The sequence below is a fragment of the Typha latifolia genome, chromosome 11 (genome assembly GCF_019914945.1).
Source record: "Typha latifolia isolate L0001 chromosome 11, TyphaL0001v2, whole genome shotgun sequence".
Taxonomy (NCBI): Eukaryota; Viridiplantae; Streptophyta; class Magnoliopsida; order Poales; family Typhaceae; genus Typha; species Typha latifolia.
Window position 1 is genome coordinate 8,405,074 of NC_133096.1, and position 16,918 is coordinate 8,421,991.

The 16,918-nt window shown below is 35.9% G+C and overlaps 2 protein-coding genes and 1 non-coding gene across 3 annotated transcripts; 2 read left to right on the top strand and 1 right to left on the bottom strand.

Moving 5' to 3' along the window:
• Nucleotides 1-1,022: 1,022 nt before the first annotated feature.
• On the bottom strand, nt 1,023-4,855 carry LOC140797570 (auxin-responsive protein IAA19-like). The gene is made up of 5 exons (XM_073151126.1): nt 4,076-4,855; nt 3,181-3,410; nt 2,663-2,804; nt 2,060-2,121; nt 1,023-1,326 (listed from the first exon to the last, which is right to left on the bottom strand). Exons 1-5 carry the CDS (start codon nt 4,561-4,563, stop codon nt 1,307-1,309), a joined length of 942 nt encoding a protein of 313 aa, XP_073007227.1. The 5' UTR covers nt 4,564-4,855; the 3' UTR covers nt 1,023-1,306.
• A 3,463-nt stretch (nt 4,856-8,318) lies between these two features.
• LOC140798248 (probable beta-1,4-xylosyltransferase GT43E) lies at nt 8,319-12,992 on the top strand. The gene is made up of 4 exons (XM_073152044.1): nt 8,319-8,513; nt 8,867-10,216; nt 11,757-11,994; nt 12,236-12,992. Exons 2-4 carry the CDS (start codon nt 9,318-9,320, stop codon nt 12,407-12,409), a joined length of 1,311 nt encoding a protein of 436 aa, XP_073008145.1. The 5' UTR covers nt 8,319-8,513; nt 8,867-9,317; the 3' UTR covers nt 12,410-12,992.
• A 935-nt stretch (nt 12,993-13,927) lies between these two features.
• TRNAS-CGA (transfer RNA serine (anticodon CGA)) lies at nt 13,928-14,008 on the top strand. Its single transcript has one exon. It is a non-coding gene; the product is annotated as a tRNA-Ser (tRNA).
• The last annotated feature ends 2,910 nt before the right edge of the window (nt 14,009-16,918 follow it).

The window sequence follows — 16,918 nt, forward strand, 5'->3', positions numbered from 1 at the left end:
TGCATGTAGTTGATGTCTCCATTTGTAGGACTGATCTTTAGGGCTGTTCGGTTGTCTAAGAATAAATGGTTCTTCTGGGATAAACCCTTTTTGTCCTATAATAGTGCTGCTGCCGCCAAACTCACCTTTTTCTTTTCTTATCTCAATATTTAGGTGGGATAAAAAAACTGAGCTAATCAAGTGAGTCATCCAATTTTGGCAGGTGATGTATTGTGTCATATTTGGAAGGCTATTTATGTTAACTATTATAATACTATAGGACTTTAATATATTTATATATTATGATGTTATTTGTGATAGTGTTTGTGTAAATTATAATGAATTCGGTCAAATTATTTTTTGGACAAGAATTCTAAAAATAATCTTAAGGAGACAATATAATAATCATAAAACAAAATTACAAATGTCTATTTATATTAATTTTAAAAAAAAGACAATAAAATTAATTTGATCATTTATATATTTTATCCTTCCTTTATCCCCTGATGAGTCTCTCCTTTATCTCTATCTTAATTTTTCTTTTACCCTGCAACTATTCGTAATATTCAGGTAGAAACGGTATCAATAACCACTGCAGGGAGCCCAATGATTTTATCAAGTTTGAACGTTAAGAAGTCAAATCAGATTGCTTCCCTTTTTAAAAGATCGAATGGAACCGTCATATAGACAAATAAAATCCCTTCCTACTATCTTCGCTATGGAGAGAAGGAAAAGAACAAAAAAATTTCAAAATTTGAGCTTGCCCTTGAGATCAGACGGAGAACAGAGCAACAATAGATCATAGGCTGATGCATCTTATTCTTCCAGCGCCAACCAAACTAGTTCTCTAAGGACAAATAATTCTCAAGCAAATCTCTCAGGAGGAGCCATTAGGAACTCATCAAAGGATAAATGCAAATGAGAGAAGTCAACAAGGTAATGATAAAACTGCAACCACAATCCAGACGGCAACCAATTTCCAGACCACCTAAAGGTATGAGTTGACTTGTGTCGTGATCAGTTGATCCAACTTTGAATCGATAGAGGTCAAACAAGCTGAGATGATTATATAGTGCTTGAATAGTAGTAGTAACTACATAGGGGTCATCAAAAGTGACAACAATGCATGAGAAAGATACAGTGACTTAATGACTGTTTAAATTAAACAACTCTAGAGATGTCTCAGAAGTTCACCACAAGTTTTACTTGATACATAATTAACCATGAGAAATAAACCTTGCATCTTCCTCGTCAAGAACATCAGCATCCTTTTGATTTGTATGCACTTTCATCTATGGCTTACAAGTGCTGCTTGTTACTGTCTCAATTACTCCAAGGCCCGAGGGGCTGCACAGAGAGAAAAATAGTTACACCACAGTAAGCATGATATGATCAATAAACTAATATAATAAGGTCTTGTCATTCGAGACCGGTCTCTTTTTGAAGAGATGATACAGTCAATCATTTACTCTCTCTTTGGAGAGTGCTTAAAGTCCCGATCAGCGTGCTGTAAGTATCCCTTTTTGTTTTGGCAGAATGCTAAGTTTCATTGATAAATTGCGACAAGTCACATGATCAAGTTGAGAGTTATTTGCTTAGAACCTATCAATCACTGTGACCATACAGGAACCAGGATGAATAAAGTTTGAAATAGCACATATAACAAGGAAACTTTATATGAAGAATGATGCCAAAAGATAAAAAGAATTTGTAAATTGTGCTCATTTCACCATATCAAGGAAGAATAATGAAATTCAGTTTTTTGTCACTTAACATCATGTCCTATATTACAATCGCTACTTTGCTATTGCTACAAATACAATGACGTGAATGATGAGATTTCACACTGACAAGACTTTAAGTATGAAAGACAATGGTTAATTGATAGCTTTTTAAATTCAAAGAGTCAATAGTTAAGGGTTCTTTGGAAGAAGTAATATGTGTAAGATCTCAGACATGAAGAAAAACCGATGATGCATGACTGAGAAACAAATCAACAAAACAATGAAGCACCCACAGATCAATAAGAATGAATACAAGTAGAACATCGTACAGATAGATATAGATAATATGTCCATACCATTTCCAGTTGCATCTGAACCCTTCATGATTCTCAACTTCTGACATGAAATGATGAACATACTGCAGTCGCAAGCATAAATAATAATATCAAGAATAATTTTGTATACAAGTGATAAGAATAATTTATCACTAAGAAAATAAAAACAAGTTACAAATCTTTTTTAGGATAAGCATGAAAATGTAACTTACAGTTATAAAAAGTAAATGTTGTTTATAAATTAAAAAGATCTCATCCATTAAGTGAACACCTTGATTTGGAGCACAAGTAATATGTTGAAATATGGAGGATATGTGTGAAAGAAGGTAGCAGGATGGTCTTTTCATAAGTTATTAATCTAAACTTATACTTGTCAAACTTATTTTTAAAAGCTGTATATCTTTGTTGGGGAGTTAAGAAGGAAATGAGGTTGCAAGAGTAATCCTTCCATACATTATTCTAATAGAAACTATTTTTCAAATAATGTAGATCTTTGTCGATGCCAAGTCTTGTCTATATATGATGTGTTCCATTCATTATAACTATAGCTTCTTACTTCTTAGCTGCAAATTGTACCCTCACCATATGAAGTCGATAAAAAAGTACAAAAGTTATAATACTCACTCCCATGGAACATCACCAACAAGCATCCAGTCACCATCCTTGTCTTCGTAAGTAAGAACATACTCAGATCCTTGAAGAGTATCAATCATTCGACTCTCACTAATCCTCTCTCTGCTTGATACTTCATTTGAACTGCATTGGCCTGAAATGTGCAAATTAAAGAGAGCTCTTTTTGCAGAAAGACAATCTCAAAAGCAATAAAACATCTGTTATTGATTACTTGTCAACCTCCACGCAGAATGGAAAAAAAAAACAAAAGAGAACCTCTTCTGGGAGACGCAAAAGAACCAGATAAGAGGTCCTAGTGTGATCATATGTCTGCAGAATTAACAGAATAATCAAGTACTCCTAAGCAGGCAGCAGTAAAACTAACAAGTTGGTCAGAGATCCATCTTCGGTTAATATGTCACACCTTCACACCTCATCACATTAGATAACAGAGAAAGAAAAACTGAAAAATGTCCTACCGTACCAAAAACCAGCTAATAAAAAGAAAATATAAATCTATTGGAGCTCACCGATGATAAAGCAGCTGAACATCTTCTCAAGAGCAAGTGAAAGCTCCTTGTAGTTAGAGTAGGTTTTAAGATCCACTTTTCTAAGATATGGTGCCCCATCCATGCTGACTTTAATATATAGACATCCCACCTCTTGTTTCCCTTCATCATCTTCTTTGTTTTTGGAGGAGTTTGAAGCCATTGTATTCTTTCGGTAACTCCGGATGGGTGGCCAACCGACAACCTGTGCCCTATCACATATAATTTTGCTTAATCTCCTGACAAAACATGTGTACTGCTGCAAGACTCTTACAGAAATAACCAGAGTCTTCATGAACTATGCAAGCTTAAAGAGGTTAACAGTGACACCAGTACTGAAGGTTTTCTCCAGGGCAGAAAACTTCAGTAGAAAAGATAGATATGATAAATCTAAACAATATAAAAGAGAATATCGGTAGAACTTTCAAGCTTATCAGATTAAATGCCATGTTATAAGGAAAATGCAACTCAAATCACTTAAACGATGGATAATAGAAGTTATGTAAAAGAGTAAGATTACTCGAGGACAAACTATGGTAATAAACCTATAGGAATTAAAGTTATGATGAAAAAGAAGAGTTATCTAATTCCTCTTTTCCAACAACAACAATGAATGAACTGCTTATTACATTAGCAATTAACTGAACAAGAAAGCAACTAGCAGTTGATTGAACAAATGAGGTAACATCAACTAACATTTAGAGATGAAAACAGAACGCGATGAGCAAAGATTGAAGACATCAGTTACACAAAACTTTCACACTATTATTCATAAAAAAATGTAAACCAGGAAAAATTTCAGCAATCTAATGGGATTAATAGCAAGAACTAGCATCGAGTTAAAATTTAAAGCAAGCCAAAAGAATCTCGAACATACTTCGCAGCAGGCGCAGCTAAACCAGAACCAACTTTCCCCTTATTTTCCTGGCCCGTAGCCTTTCCCACCCCACCGAGATCCTTCGCCGGCGACGCCACGGGGAGCTTCCCACTTCCATTTTCTCCTCTAGGCGAGAACAAAATCCCACCTTTCCCCAAACCCACCTCCGACCCCCCTCCTCCGGAGAAAACCCACTTCGCGGATCCATCAATAGCATCAGAAAACCCCCTCTTCGCCCCAGAACCGAAGCTTTTGGGGAGCCCAAGAGTGAGACCGACCCCTTCCCCTCTCTCGGGAAACTCAGAACCGGGGAGCCCGAGTCTTAGCTCGGTTTCCTTGAGATTGAGATGACCAATGAGCTTGCCGTTGTCCTCGGAGTTTGACACAGTCGAGGAGGAGGAGGAGGAGGAGGAGGAGATCTTGGTCGAGTTCTCCATGGCGGATGTCTCTGCCAGGCCTATGTAATCGTGCTCTAGTGGTGGCGTCATCAGAACTAGTGTTTGGTTTCTAAGTGGAGGGGAAGAGGAAGAAGCTTCGTGGAGCGCAGTAATGGAGGTTTTGGGTGGTGGCTGTGATATATAGTCTCACTTTTTAACAGAGTGGGAAGAAAGGGGAGTGGAGAGTGGAGAGTGAAGGTAGAGAGAGAGAGAGAGTGAGAGAAACAAAGAATCCAGGAGAAGATTATGTTGAGCAAAAGGATTAAAGTGCAATAAAGGTTAGCAAAAAAGTCTAATTTATAAAATTATCTCAACCGCTTTTGCAAATAAAACCACTAATACTGCTTACTATTAGTATTAAACAGATAGTTATAAGAGAGGATTAGCCGAAAAGAGAGGGTGCTTTGTTTAATATTAAACTTTGTTCGTGATGGGAAAGACGTACTCTTTTTGGGGCAGACACACCGACAAGTGACTGAAAGTTCTCCGACAGCGTTGCAGATAACTCTCTCACCCTGATCACTTTTCGTATTCTTGTCATTAAAAGAATGGCAGGATTACACTTCACCCCCCACATTTTGGTAAAATTACAACCCAAGGCCTCCTTTTTCGTATTTGCATTTTGAAACCTACGGTTCGGGCTTTATTACGAGAAGAGTATTTTGTCCGGACTCAGGAACTACACTTGATATTTTATTTCAAAATATCTTCCACGGAAGAGGGCGAGTGCTAACCGTTACCCAAAATTAACTCAACATAATTCTTTTAGGACAAAACCTAAATTTATAATAATATAGGGTGTGAAATGTAAGTTTCTCCAAAAATTATCTTAGATAGGTAGGTGACCGATCCCATTTATTAGGGGTAGAGAAGTAATTTGATGTAACGAGATCTCCCCTTCAATGCGCACCAGCAATGCTCGTGTGGTTAAAGTACTCGAGAGGTAATTAGTTCTACATTTATTAACGCAATTAAAATAATAATAATAATATAATAAAATATAGGGTATAAATTATAAATTTCTCATCTTCTCCTCCTGCATCTTATTGAGATATATGCAAGTCAATTAAAGTCTGCAATACCCGCAGCTTTCCCGGTCGTCGTCCTCATACATCGATCTCACACCCCCCCTCCCCCCCATGCCGATCGATGCCGGCATCATCCGTCATTATTATCGTGCTCGAAACCACCCATCCCACGCCTCAGATCGGTCGTCGATGGCCATCCATGCCCATGCATGCGTGCTACCGACCTCGCCGGTGCCATCAATGTCAGTCCATTCCTCCTTTGTTCTTTTCCAAGAAACACCAAAACTCCACTGCCTGAAACCCCACCCAACCTGCCCCTTTTCCTATTCCTATTCCTCAATATATACACTATACATAGAGCCTCCAATGGTTCAAGCATTAACCTTCATTAATAACACTACAATTTTCACTTTACACCCTCTCTTTTTATGATTCTCATAAAAATACTCCCTAACAAAAGTGTATCTTAAAGAGAGATGGGTAAAAGAAATCAATATCTGTAGTGTAAATCATAAATTCATGAAGAGATAGGTTGCGAAATGTAAAGTTGCCTTGAGATAAAGACTTGTGCTATTGTGGAGTAGTTTGGTTTGGTTTTGCTTTTCGCAAAGCAATATCATTAGGAGAATGGACTTAAGCCCGACAAGGCACCGAACCCGTTTGTCGTGGGGCGTAAGTCAACACTTGTCCGTGACTCTCGACACCAGGTCAATTCACCGGGGCCGTTTGACAATATTAATGTTTTCAACTCCTTTTCCTGTTTGTTTTAATCGGTAACTCACCTATTTTTAAGAACAACTTTTGTTGATTAGGTGCGAAGCTTCTTTATTTTCCTAATTATATAAATAGGCAGAGCCAGAATTTTTACTGAGTGACTTACATAATACTAGTAGAATTAAATGTATTCTATTCTCACTAATTAAAACGTAATTAAATATTTGACAGGACAATTAGAAAACATTTACCCCCTTATATAAATTTTTAGGGTTTAATTATTGTGGGCCCCACATAAAGACCTATGAATAGAATAAATAATGGGCAAATACTTGTTTAAGAAAAAAAAAAAAAGTTGACAAAATTTAAGGATTTAATTCGCCCTTTTCTGTTTCGAATCAAATAAATATGGAAAGAGGTAAAGATATTATCTCCTGTTAATTTGTATTTTTGTATGTGCATTAAAAGGTGGCCTGGCTACAGACATATTACCAGTAGCTTTTCCAACATGCTGCAAAAGAACAATTTCCAACATGCTGCGTGTTTCTCCTGCAAACCTTTGCACAAGTACCCAAAATTTCTATGCGCCCCCCCCCCCTCCTTCATCGCTTATTGCAACTAGTTACTAGTGTGCACACGTGCCACAAGAATCCCGTGTATCCTTTTTCTTAATGCTTATACCCCCCACGTCTTTGCTTAAAAAAATATAATTTTGGTTGTAACGGTATTCTCAAAATCAAATATATTAGAAATCACATAAGATACATATTCAGCGGTACACCTGTACCAATATTTGCAATATTAAATGAATCCTCATTGAATCTTATTGGTAATAGTACCAATAAGTTGGCTAGCATTCACTAAGAAGGATTGTTTCAGTTGGAGGAGGTTTGATTTTGTTGGTATATTTTCATTGTCAAGCCCAAAGTCTTTCTATTCGTTCCTAGGTTGTGGAACCTTATCATTGATTGATACTTTCTGGTTATTATGGAGTTTTTGACCAAACTATTTTTTTATTATCAAAATAGACTACTTTTAAATTTATATTTTAGCAATGCTGAACTAATCGGTATTTTATATTTAAGCAAAAATACTAATTAATTTAATATTTTTTAAATTTTAAAATACTGAAATTATTAGTGATATATATTATTTTAACTTAATCTTTCAGCTACAGTGAATTAGCTTTATTTGATAATAAGTTTGAGGGACTAAAAAGCATAAAAGGGGGTCTAGTTGTGTTTTATGATGTTGCAGTGTTTATTTGTTTATTGATACTTTGTTCTACTATAATCTATTGATAGATTATTTACTATTTTAAGTTGATATTTATATATATACACATAAAACATATGTTTTCTTTACGCTTACTTTTCAATAAATATAAAATTAAATCTCAATAACTTAATTAAAAATTAATAAAAATACTCGTAACTAAGGGAAATATATAAAATATAGAACAAAAATATTGTTTTATCTGAATTATTGAAAATTTAATGGTTAGTTAACTTGATAGAATATCTATAATAAAATAAATATATGGAAATACGATGGATATATAAATAAATGAAAGATTTTTAAAGGGTAGACATACAAAAAATATTATTACAAAATAATTATGTAATTATGGCTGTTAACTAATTGATCTTGTCCTTTAAACAACAGAAAGGAAACAAACAAAGCAAATTAATAGCATTCCAACCTTAAATGGGCTCCACTAATGTGATTACTTAACTACCGTTGATTTGACAAGGTTAATCCTATACGAACGGCTATTGTTCAACCAACCCACTCCAGCTGGACACGTGGCATCTTGCGGGGGTTGCACCGCGAGCCAATCCAAAGATACCCAACTAAGCTCACCAACCTGGGGCCCACTAATCATAACTCTTGGAGCAGTAAGGAATCGAGTCCGTGCGATTCGTATTGGTCGGTAGGGATTGAGTTGCATCGCAGGATAAGGATGCCGTGACCGATGGAGCAGATCATCCATCACATCTCCATCGGACGGCCAAGAAACGAATTCGGTGCTGCTAATACATCGTCGTCAGTGTGGGAGAGGTCAGATGAACACCGTTCCGTCGCTCTCGTTCTCGGCTCGTCCCTTACGACTGGGCCGCCATTTTTATTTATATTTTTTCTCTCTAGTTTATTGGGTTCTGGAGCAGGTATGAGGAAGCGCATCCATGGTTGATCGGCAGGTTCAAGGAAGAAATGAAGCGCCAGATCTCCATTTGACTCTTTTGAAGATATCGTCAAGTAATCCTTTTACACTTTCTTTTTTGTTCTGATGATACTTCGGATTTGGAGATATGGGTCTTGCTTGTGGAGATGTGTTTCATTTGAATCCGAAGGAAAGTTTGTATGTTTGTTATCCTCGGTGTGATTTGGAACGAATAACATTTTTATCTGGGCTAATTCTTCTGTTGGATTTCTTCTTTTCTTCTCTTTAAAGTCTGAAGAAACTATCTTTGATTGGTTCTCGTTGGTAATTCTAAATCCCTTTTACTTTCAATGTCCCGAGACACCTTAGAAGAATTTTTCTTTGCAACACCCTTTTTTTTTTTCTTCTGGTCATGCTTTAAACTGATTGGGGTTAATTGGCTTTGCAGTTTAGAGTGGATTGAGCAAGAAAAATGGAGTGGAATGGATCATTCAGTCGCGTTGCCCAGAAGCCTTTTAGATTTACATCCCTTTGTACATAGTTATAGGACGATACTAAGGAGTTGCAGATGCAAATCTCTCGAGGATGAGGCACTGGACGATTCATATGACTCCATGGATCTAAGCGCTATCTAATTAAGAGAGGAGGCAAAGCAGTTGATTCAGTTTGGAATTCAATTAGTTGATGCTCTGAGATGGAGGGCTGAGTTATGTGGTGATTGGAAGACATGTTGCTTAAGGATTAGTTTCTTGTTTTGCAATATTTTGCAACTGGGTTCTTTGACAGCTAACACTGTTGTGATAAAGCTGGATTTCTATTCGTAGCCACATATGTGAAATTAGAGCAAGTTCTGAAGTGAATTAGCAGTTGGAATCTTTGTGTTATTTATAAGTAAGACAATGGCATCTCTTAGAAGAAGTGCAGCAACAATGCAGCGAGCAGGAGAAGAATTTATGGATCCTTCACCTTCCCCAAAGTTGTATTATTCTCGGACCTACTTTGCTTTCAGGGGATTGCTAAATTCGTTTCTAATTTCCTTAAATTTGGTCGCATTGTATACTAAAGTCAAAGCTAACTGCTCAGTTCTATTGTTGCAAAGACATCCTCGGTCTCCAGAGAGGTCAAAATCAAGAGGAATAAGCTGGAAGAAGGTCTCGTTCCATTTTGTTATCTTCTTTACTTTTGGAATTTTTATTGGTTTCATGCCATTCTTCTCAATAGATATTTCCAAAATTATTGCATACCAACATGAGGGGTTTACCGTAGAGGAGAATATAACAGCTGATAGTATTCAGCAGAAATCTTATTCGGTGAAGGAGGAGGTTTTATTGTTTGAGCCAGAAACCAATGACACCACTGCTGCTATATTGAATGTGAAAAATGAATCTCTTGATGCCTCATACCGTAAACCAACCTTTAATGAAACTTCTAATGATTCAGATTTCATTGCAAGGAAGCTTCTAATAATTGTGACACCAACGTATGTTCGGCCATTTCAAGCATATTATCTAACTCGCCTAGCCCATGTGCTACGACTTGTACCATCTCCTCTTCTGTGGATAGTTGTAGAGATGTCTTCACAGTCTGTGGAGACAGCACAAATTTTGAGGACAACTGGGGTCATGTACAGACATCTTATTTGTGAGCATAACCAGACTGGCATAAAGAAGAATGTGGCTTGCCAAAGAAATGTTGCACTTTTGCACATTGAGAAGCACCATCTTGATGGTATAGTGTACTTTGCTGATGATGATCAAATGCACTTGGTCGACCTGTTTGAAGAAATGAGGAAAATCAGGTAATCAATTCTCTCCTGCTTGATGTTTTATCGAACGTGAGACTACTAATGTGATTTAGAAATTTATTTCAATTTATTCTTGTATCAATTAGGCTTGATTTCCATGTTACTAGATCTTTCAACTTCAGCTGCATGTGATGCCCCTGTTTTGAAACAGTCTGACTGTACCTAAAGTAATGTCATAAATGTTGTGCGTGCGTGTGTTGGCGTTCGATCTGTTATGTACCACTAATATTGTGTGATTCCGATTCAGCTCATGGGACTGTGATTTGAGCATGACATTAGGCATCTCATTCATTTAGTTCAAACTTCAGGTCATCCTTGATTGGTTAGATGGGGTTACCCGACCTGCTTGAGTAGGTTACACAACGTTTACCGACCTGAGAGAGATACTGAAATTAATGCTACTAACGAAATATATGTAGTTATCTATATTGTGAACTTCTAGGCATGCTTTTCAGTAAGGTAGAGTCAATATATGGGTAAAGTTATGTCTGTCTGTTGTTCCCTTGGCCTTACTAGTTGATCTTAATGGTTGCTTGTTTTATGTGAAAATTAATTTGAAATGTAGCAACTAAAAAGTTATATACATGTGAATATGTGATCTTTCAGTTATTTTGTTAAGTAAAATATTACTCGCACAACAGCAATGAGATGGGAAAAGGAGGAAATATTTATGGGAGATGGATAAATTATTGCTGTTATTAGCTTTGAGAAGTAGTTTTCTGTAATCCAGTCCAACCGTAAACAATATTAGTCGTGCAAAACAACTCTCATTCAGTTCTCTAGTTGGTCATTTTATCTACTGACATACATAGCATGTATTTCCAACATCCTCTTTGCTAGCATTTTTTTGTCATCTTAAGCCGCAACAGTTTCTGTGCTTTCCTGTAAATTACCTGATCTGCATATAATGCATAAAATCATCTAGGTGGGCGAATTGAATCACCTTCCATCTTGGCAATTAAAGGTTGTCTGTGATTTAAGGTGCTAGTATATTTGTTCTTTTGATATTTTAGAGGTCATTTATACTTGACTAAAAGATGTCTGCATTGCTGATGAAATTTGTATGAGTCTGAGTTGCATGGAAACCTTTTCTGCAAACTTCTGGTAAAAGTGAATGATGTGATTGATGAACAAATAAACAGTGATTTCATAATTTTATTTGTAGAACTCCTAACTAGGCAATGATTGGGAAAGGTTCAATTTCTTTGAAATTGTTCTTCCTTTGGTGCACTTTTTGAGTGCAATGTGATTGAACATTTAGGTTATTCTTTTGACATAGACCTAAATAGTTTAATACTTCTGATAAAATGTTGCTTAGTGAAGATGTAATGACATGCACCGTGAGGACATAACTGCTAAAATGTATTTTGTGACAAAGATTTGATAGATGTTATAAGCACTTCCTGCTAGATTTTACTGGGATTCTGGGAAGAGACCTTATAAACTGGGAGTTTATACTATCCTCTTAATCGTGTTCTTTCCTTGCAGCTCCCTCTCTAGCTTCTCATGACCCTTTGTTTGCTCCAAATTGCAGGCGCTTTGGCACATGGCCAGTTGCAATGCTCTCTGGAAGTAAAAACAAAGTTTTATTAGAAGGTCCTCTTTGCAGTGGCAGTCAAGTTACAGGATGGCAAACAAATCAAAGGAGTAGGGTACCTCGTAGATTCCTCATTGACTTGTCTGGTTTTGCATTCAATAGTACTATTCTTTGGGACCCTTTGAGATGGCATCGCCCCAATTTTGATGCCATCAGACTACGCGGCAGTGGGAAGGTAGGTTTTCAAATAAGATCGCATGGTACTTCTTTCTCAAATAATTTATATACATAATATATGACTGCTGAAACCCTTCATTACCACAGCTTGTGCAGTTGCATAGCTAGGAACTTAAGGAAAAGCTTACCATCTTTTAACTTATTTTGTTTTCTTTTTCGTAGGTTAAACACAAATAATTTGTACTTTGTAATAATTGAGCTCAAGATAAAATAGAGATTAATATGAGATGTATCTGCAGGAAATCAGATTCATCCAACAGCTCGTTGAGGATGAGAGCCAGATGGAAGGTTTAGCAGACAACTGCTCGAGGATAATGGTCTGGCATCAAAATTTAGAATCTCCTGATCTTAACCATCCTATAGGCTGGTTGATGCAGAAGAGCTTAGAAGTTGTTGTGCCTCTTACATACTAGGCATTGTTTCACCTAATGTGTGCCCCACCATCCCTTTTCTACGAACTGTGGAAAAAGGACTTGCTGGATAAAAGCTAATTATATCTCGCTCTCTGCTTGTGATAGTATGCAATTGGACATTGGAAGACTCTGAAGATAAAGCTAAAGCACCTGATTATAAATGATGGTTTTGCCTCTAATGCTACCTAGTATTACCTAGAGACTGCTTCGCTCCCCAGAAAGATCTGCTTTGACCGGTGTAGTGCAGTGAAACTGAAAAGCGCATTTTCTGACATGCCTTCTTCTATACTCTTTGTTTGGTCCTAATCCTCCTCCTCTTATTGGAGAACGTTGTCCTACATGTATTTATTTCATTGCTGTGAAGGTTTCTATAAATTTAGGGAAGAAAGCACTTACCGGTTTGAGAAACAAAAGAGGATTGTTTAGTGCCGTCACTATAAAGTTAGGGGTTATACTCTTTTCTTCTTTCTCTTGAATGGTTTACATAATTGCATATTTGGCAGCCTAAATTATAACTACTGTAATCTCATGAGAAGAACTTGTTCATATTGAAGCACATAATTTCTGAGTTATTTTTCTATCATCTTTTTCTCTTCTTGAGAAAGGAGCATATCATCTCTGACCGAGTTGTTAGCTTACAGCATCTATTGATTGTTCCTCTGGCTTTCCATGCACATCTCATTATAGCTGTTGACTAAAGGTGATCGGATAATACTTTTGTCAAATTTTATTATGCATGTAGTTCATTTCTAGGTAAGTTTTGCTTCGTCGAAATCACTAAGGAATCTATTTTCTGAAGTGTTTGTTGGTTGTATACTCATTGTGACTACTTACTGACTGACTACATTATTGTTTTGTACTTGGTGATTTCCCTCTTTCCTTTTTACATATCTGGCAGGGGCTTTGGCTAACACAAGTGGGTAACACAAAGCGTGATATTGGATAAGTTTCCCCCTCTGGGATCAGCTCTCCAAGTCTCCATGCACAGCACTGGACAAATGAACCTGAAAGATTCGCATATCGCTCTACACTCATGATGACAAATTTCCAGTGTCTAGTGCGAAATGTTTAACTGTCTCCCAGATGAGATCACTGACGATTCAAATGCCTGGTAAATCTGAGTTGTAAATTTGTTCTTCTGAACCTTTTTTTTTTGTGTGTGTGTGTTTTTGGATCCATCCATTTGATCTTTCTCAATGATTCACGACAGAAGTCATGACATGTATGTCACATGTTCTAAGATGCAACTTTATCCATTAAATGATCACTGTAACATGAAACTACAGTGAATACAACTTGATCCGAGAATCTAGTGCATGTGGTGGGGTAGAAGCATAAGCATTGCCTGCCTGCATTGCTGAAAGCTCCTTCTCGGGGCCTCCCCTAAATCCTTTGTTTCTTTCTCTTCAGAATTATCGCCGAGAGATGACAAATAGCATATTGGGTCCTCAAATAATTATTCACAACTGTCTCAATTCTCTCGATGAAATAAATTTAAAATATCCAATTAAATAATCCGTCGATATGTCCGAGTGGTTAAGGAGACAGACTCGAAATCTGTTGGGCTTGCCTGCGCAGGTTCGAATCCTGCTGTCGACGTTTTCTTTTATTTCTAGTTTTTTATAGAGAGAATTACGAATAACACCCTATATTCGGGCAATGTTATAAAAAAGCCCACTCTTATTATAGCGAAAATTACGAATAAGACCCTATATTATAAGTAAATCCCTCTCGTTTTAATCATTGTTATGCAAAGTCTATCTAAACTTTAAAGCCAATCCTCTCTGGATGTGATTGTGATTATCCTGCATGGTGGTTGGTTGGACGTACTACCAAAATATTTCAAGATAAGATTATCTCCCAGATGAATGTTAATCACCAATAATATACCTCTACGAGCAGGCCCATGGCCAACATGATGCATGTGAATGGCTAATGATTTGTTGATCACAATAATAATTTGATTAACTTGTCTACTTCCCTTCATCCCAAGCGAGCTAATAATATATACTCATTCAATCAAGATCACAGTCCAATCCCAACTTTAATTTAAATTGATTCTTGAACAAGCCCTGTGCGTAATCATCTCTAATATCACAAAGTAATATAATGTATTAAGAAATAAGCCTGTTATTTGCTAAAGAGATAGTAAGCTATATCCTTGAGTTGAGTTAATTTGATAAGCTCCCAAAGAAGGAATGAGAAATAGAATATTTTATTCATTTTAAATTAGTTTTTTTTTTTCTCATTCCCTATATTCCCCTAGTCTCCATTTATTGATATGATATTTGAGATTAAACGATGGTGATTTAGATTTAGATCCGTTGATCTTGTAAAATTTAGTGTTTTAATATGATCTTAATATTTTAGAGGCACGATTAAGTTCTATTTTGTTGGAAATCGAACTAGATATAATAAATAACAAAAAGAGAGAGAAAGAGAGATTTACTTGTAATGTAGTCAAGATGTAAGGTGCTATTATAATACTTTCTAAAAGTAACACTTTAGATATATTTTGAACAATGTAGGTAAGTTATCTAATAAATAAAAATAATAATAATTTCACTTAAAACTTCTGAATTATTATCTATTTTATAATATACCTCCTAAACTTCTTTTACACGTAAATCACTCATCCACACCGTTAATAGGAAAGGTGTACGTGAAAAGGCATAAATTCTACATTAATATATATTTTTTTCCTTCAAAAATACATCACAAATTTACTCATGAGTGAGTTAAGTGAAAGCTAATACTTATAGATGAAAAATATTACTGAGAATTTCGAGGGGTTTCTAATATTTTAAGGGTATCAAAAAAAATTTTATGAGGTGTCGTCTAAGTACAATTATCCCTAAGCAAAACCCAATAACAACAACAGGATTACTCTCATGGCCATGGGTTTCTCTTTGGTACTCATTTAGAAGAGCACACACATGCTACAATTTATGGGAATGAACTGCTTATCAACTCCTTAGATAACTTTAGGTACAAGTTAATTTACATTGCCATGTGTATTTTGGACATATATATTAAGAAACAAAATAAATAAATCTTAAGCAACATTAGGTATAATTAACAATTTGCCTTTGATTATTTTTATCATTATCGAGGCGATTATGACTTGTTCTGTTGGGAGTGATCTAGTTCATGGGACATTACATACTTTATCCTTATCTTCTCTTGGATATAATGAATATTTTTTAGGAGAATATATACAATTGCAGAAGCAAGATCACAACAAACAAGGGCTTGATGATCATTATTATATAGCAATTTTAGTACTCATCGAGACACCCAATTTGGCACCTAAAAAGGATGACAAAGTTGTGTAAGAAGATAATTAAGTTAAGCCAATAGGATTAACTCATTGGAGACTAACAAGCTTATATTAAATATTACTCAAGAGGACTAGTTGGTGGATAATGATTTGAAATAAACAATGGACAAGCATGCAATGAACAGTGAAAAGGATGGCATTATGTGCTCCTTTAGAGAGAATGGACAGTACTAGATTCTTGAAATGCCCAGTTCATATGGGTCTCCTAATTCAAATATTTTATTTATATATATTTCCTCTAAATTAAGAGGAAACTAGTATATAATTGACGACGTGACAAGAACGTAATATCTTGTTAACAAAAAAACAAACAGACAACTAACAGCAATGATATTTGGGAGATTTCACATAATCAAGAGGGTCAGTACGTGACAAAAATAAATAAGATAAGTCTATGTGAAGATTAATGGTAGATCAAGGAGTTTAGGTGTAATTATTTTTTCTCTCTGCCAAATGTGAATGGGTATAGTGCTATTAATCTACTAGATACTTTTCTAGTGTTCTTTTTCTCTTGCTATTTACCACCGAGCAGCATCTGATCACACATTCAGGATGTGCTTCTGGTTTTGAGACACTACATGGAAAAGAGGTGATCAATGACACTTAAAATAATATGAGAGCTTTTGACATAAAGAACATGCAAAAAAAAAAAAAAGTTAAAGATTAAGAGGGCAAAGTAGGGGGAAGAAATAAAGAGCAAAACAAAAGTAATGACCCAGGTTTCTTCTCATAGTGTCTGTGGTGGGGTGGGGATGTAGTCTAATTATAGATCAATGGAAAGCATTTTTCTTTTTTCCTTTCTAGAGAATAGATCAACAGATAGTAAGCATTATAAATATTTTACAATACTCTTGCAAGAATTAACCATAACGGCGTGTAATTTTAAAATATATTTATATATTTTTGACAGAAGTGCATGGTGTCTCAACTAAACCGATGCTGCTGGGTTTCAAATCGAAGAACTCTCATGAAATATGAGCTTTTTTTTTTTAACTATCTAACCATGGTTCTTTTAGCGACAGTTATGAGTTTTTAGAAGTTTTATATAAATATTGTGATTAAACAAGGGATAAGATGGAGATAGGCATTTATATATGTATATATGAGGAGAGAGACGTGTGTGTGTGTGTGTATATATATATAGGGGTTGAGGAATATGATGGATAGAG

Excerpts from the sequence above, each read along its gene's own strand:
- LOC140797570 (XM_073151126.1), bottom strand. The coding sequence starts at position 4,563 with ATGACGCCACCACTAGAGCACGATTACATAGGCCTGGCAGAGACATCC. Across the intron at positions 3,411-4,075 it reads TTAGCTGCGCCTGCTGCGAA|GGCACAGGTTGTCGGTTGGC; the intron begins GTATGTTCGAGA and ends TATATGTGATAG. Across the intron at positions 2,805-3,180 it reads GTTCAGCTGCTTTATCATCG|GCCAATGCAGTTCAAATGAA; the intron begins GTGAGCTCCAAT and ends TGCACATTTCAG.
- LOC140798248 (XM_073152044.1), top strand. The coding sequence starts at position 9,318 with ATGGCATCTCTTAGAAGAAGTGCAGCAACAATGCAGCGAGCAGGAGAA. Across the intron at positions 10,217-11,756 it reads GAAGAAATGAGGAAAATCAG|GCGCTTTGGCACATGGCCAG; the intron begins GTAATCAATTCT and ends TCCAAATTGCAG. Across the intron at positions 11,995-12,235 it reads GACTACGCGGCAGTGGGAAG|GAAATCAGATTCATCCAACA; the intron begins GTAGGTTTTCAA and ends ATGTATCTGCAG.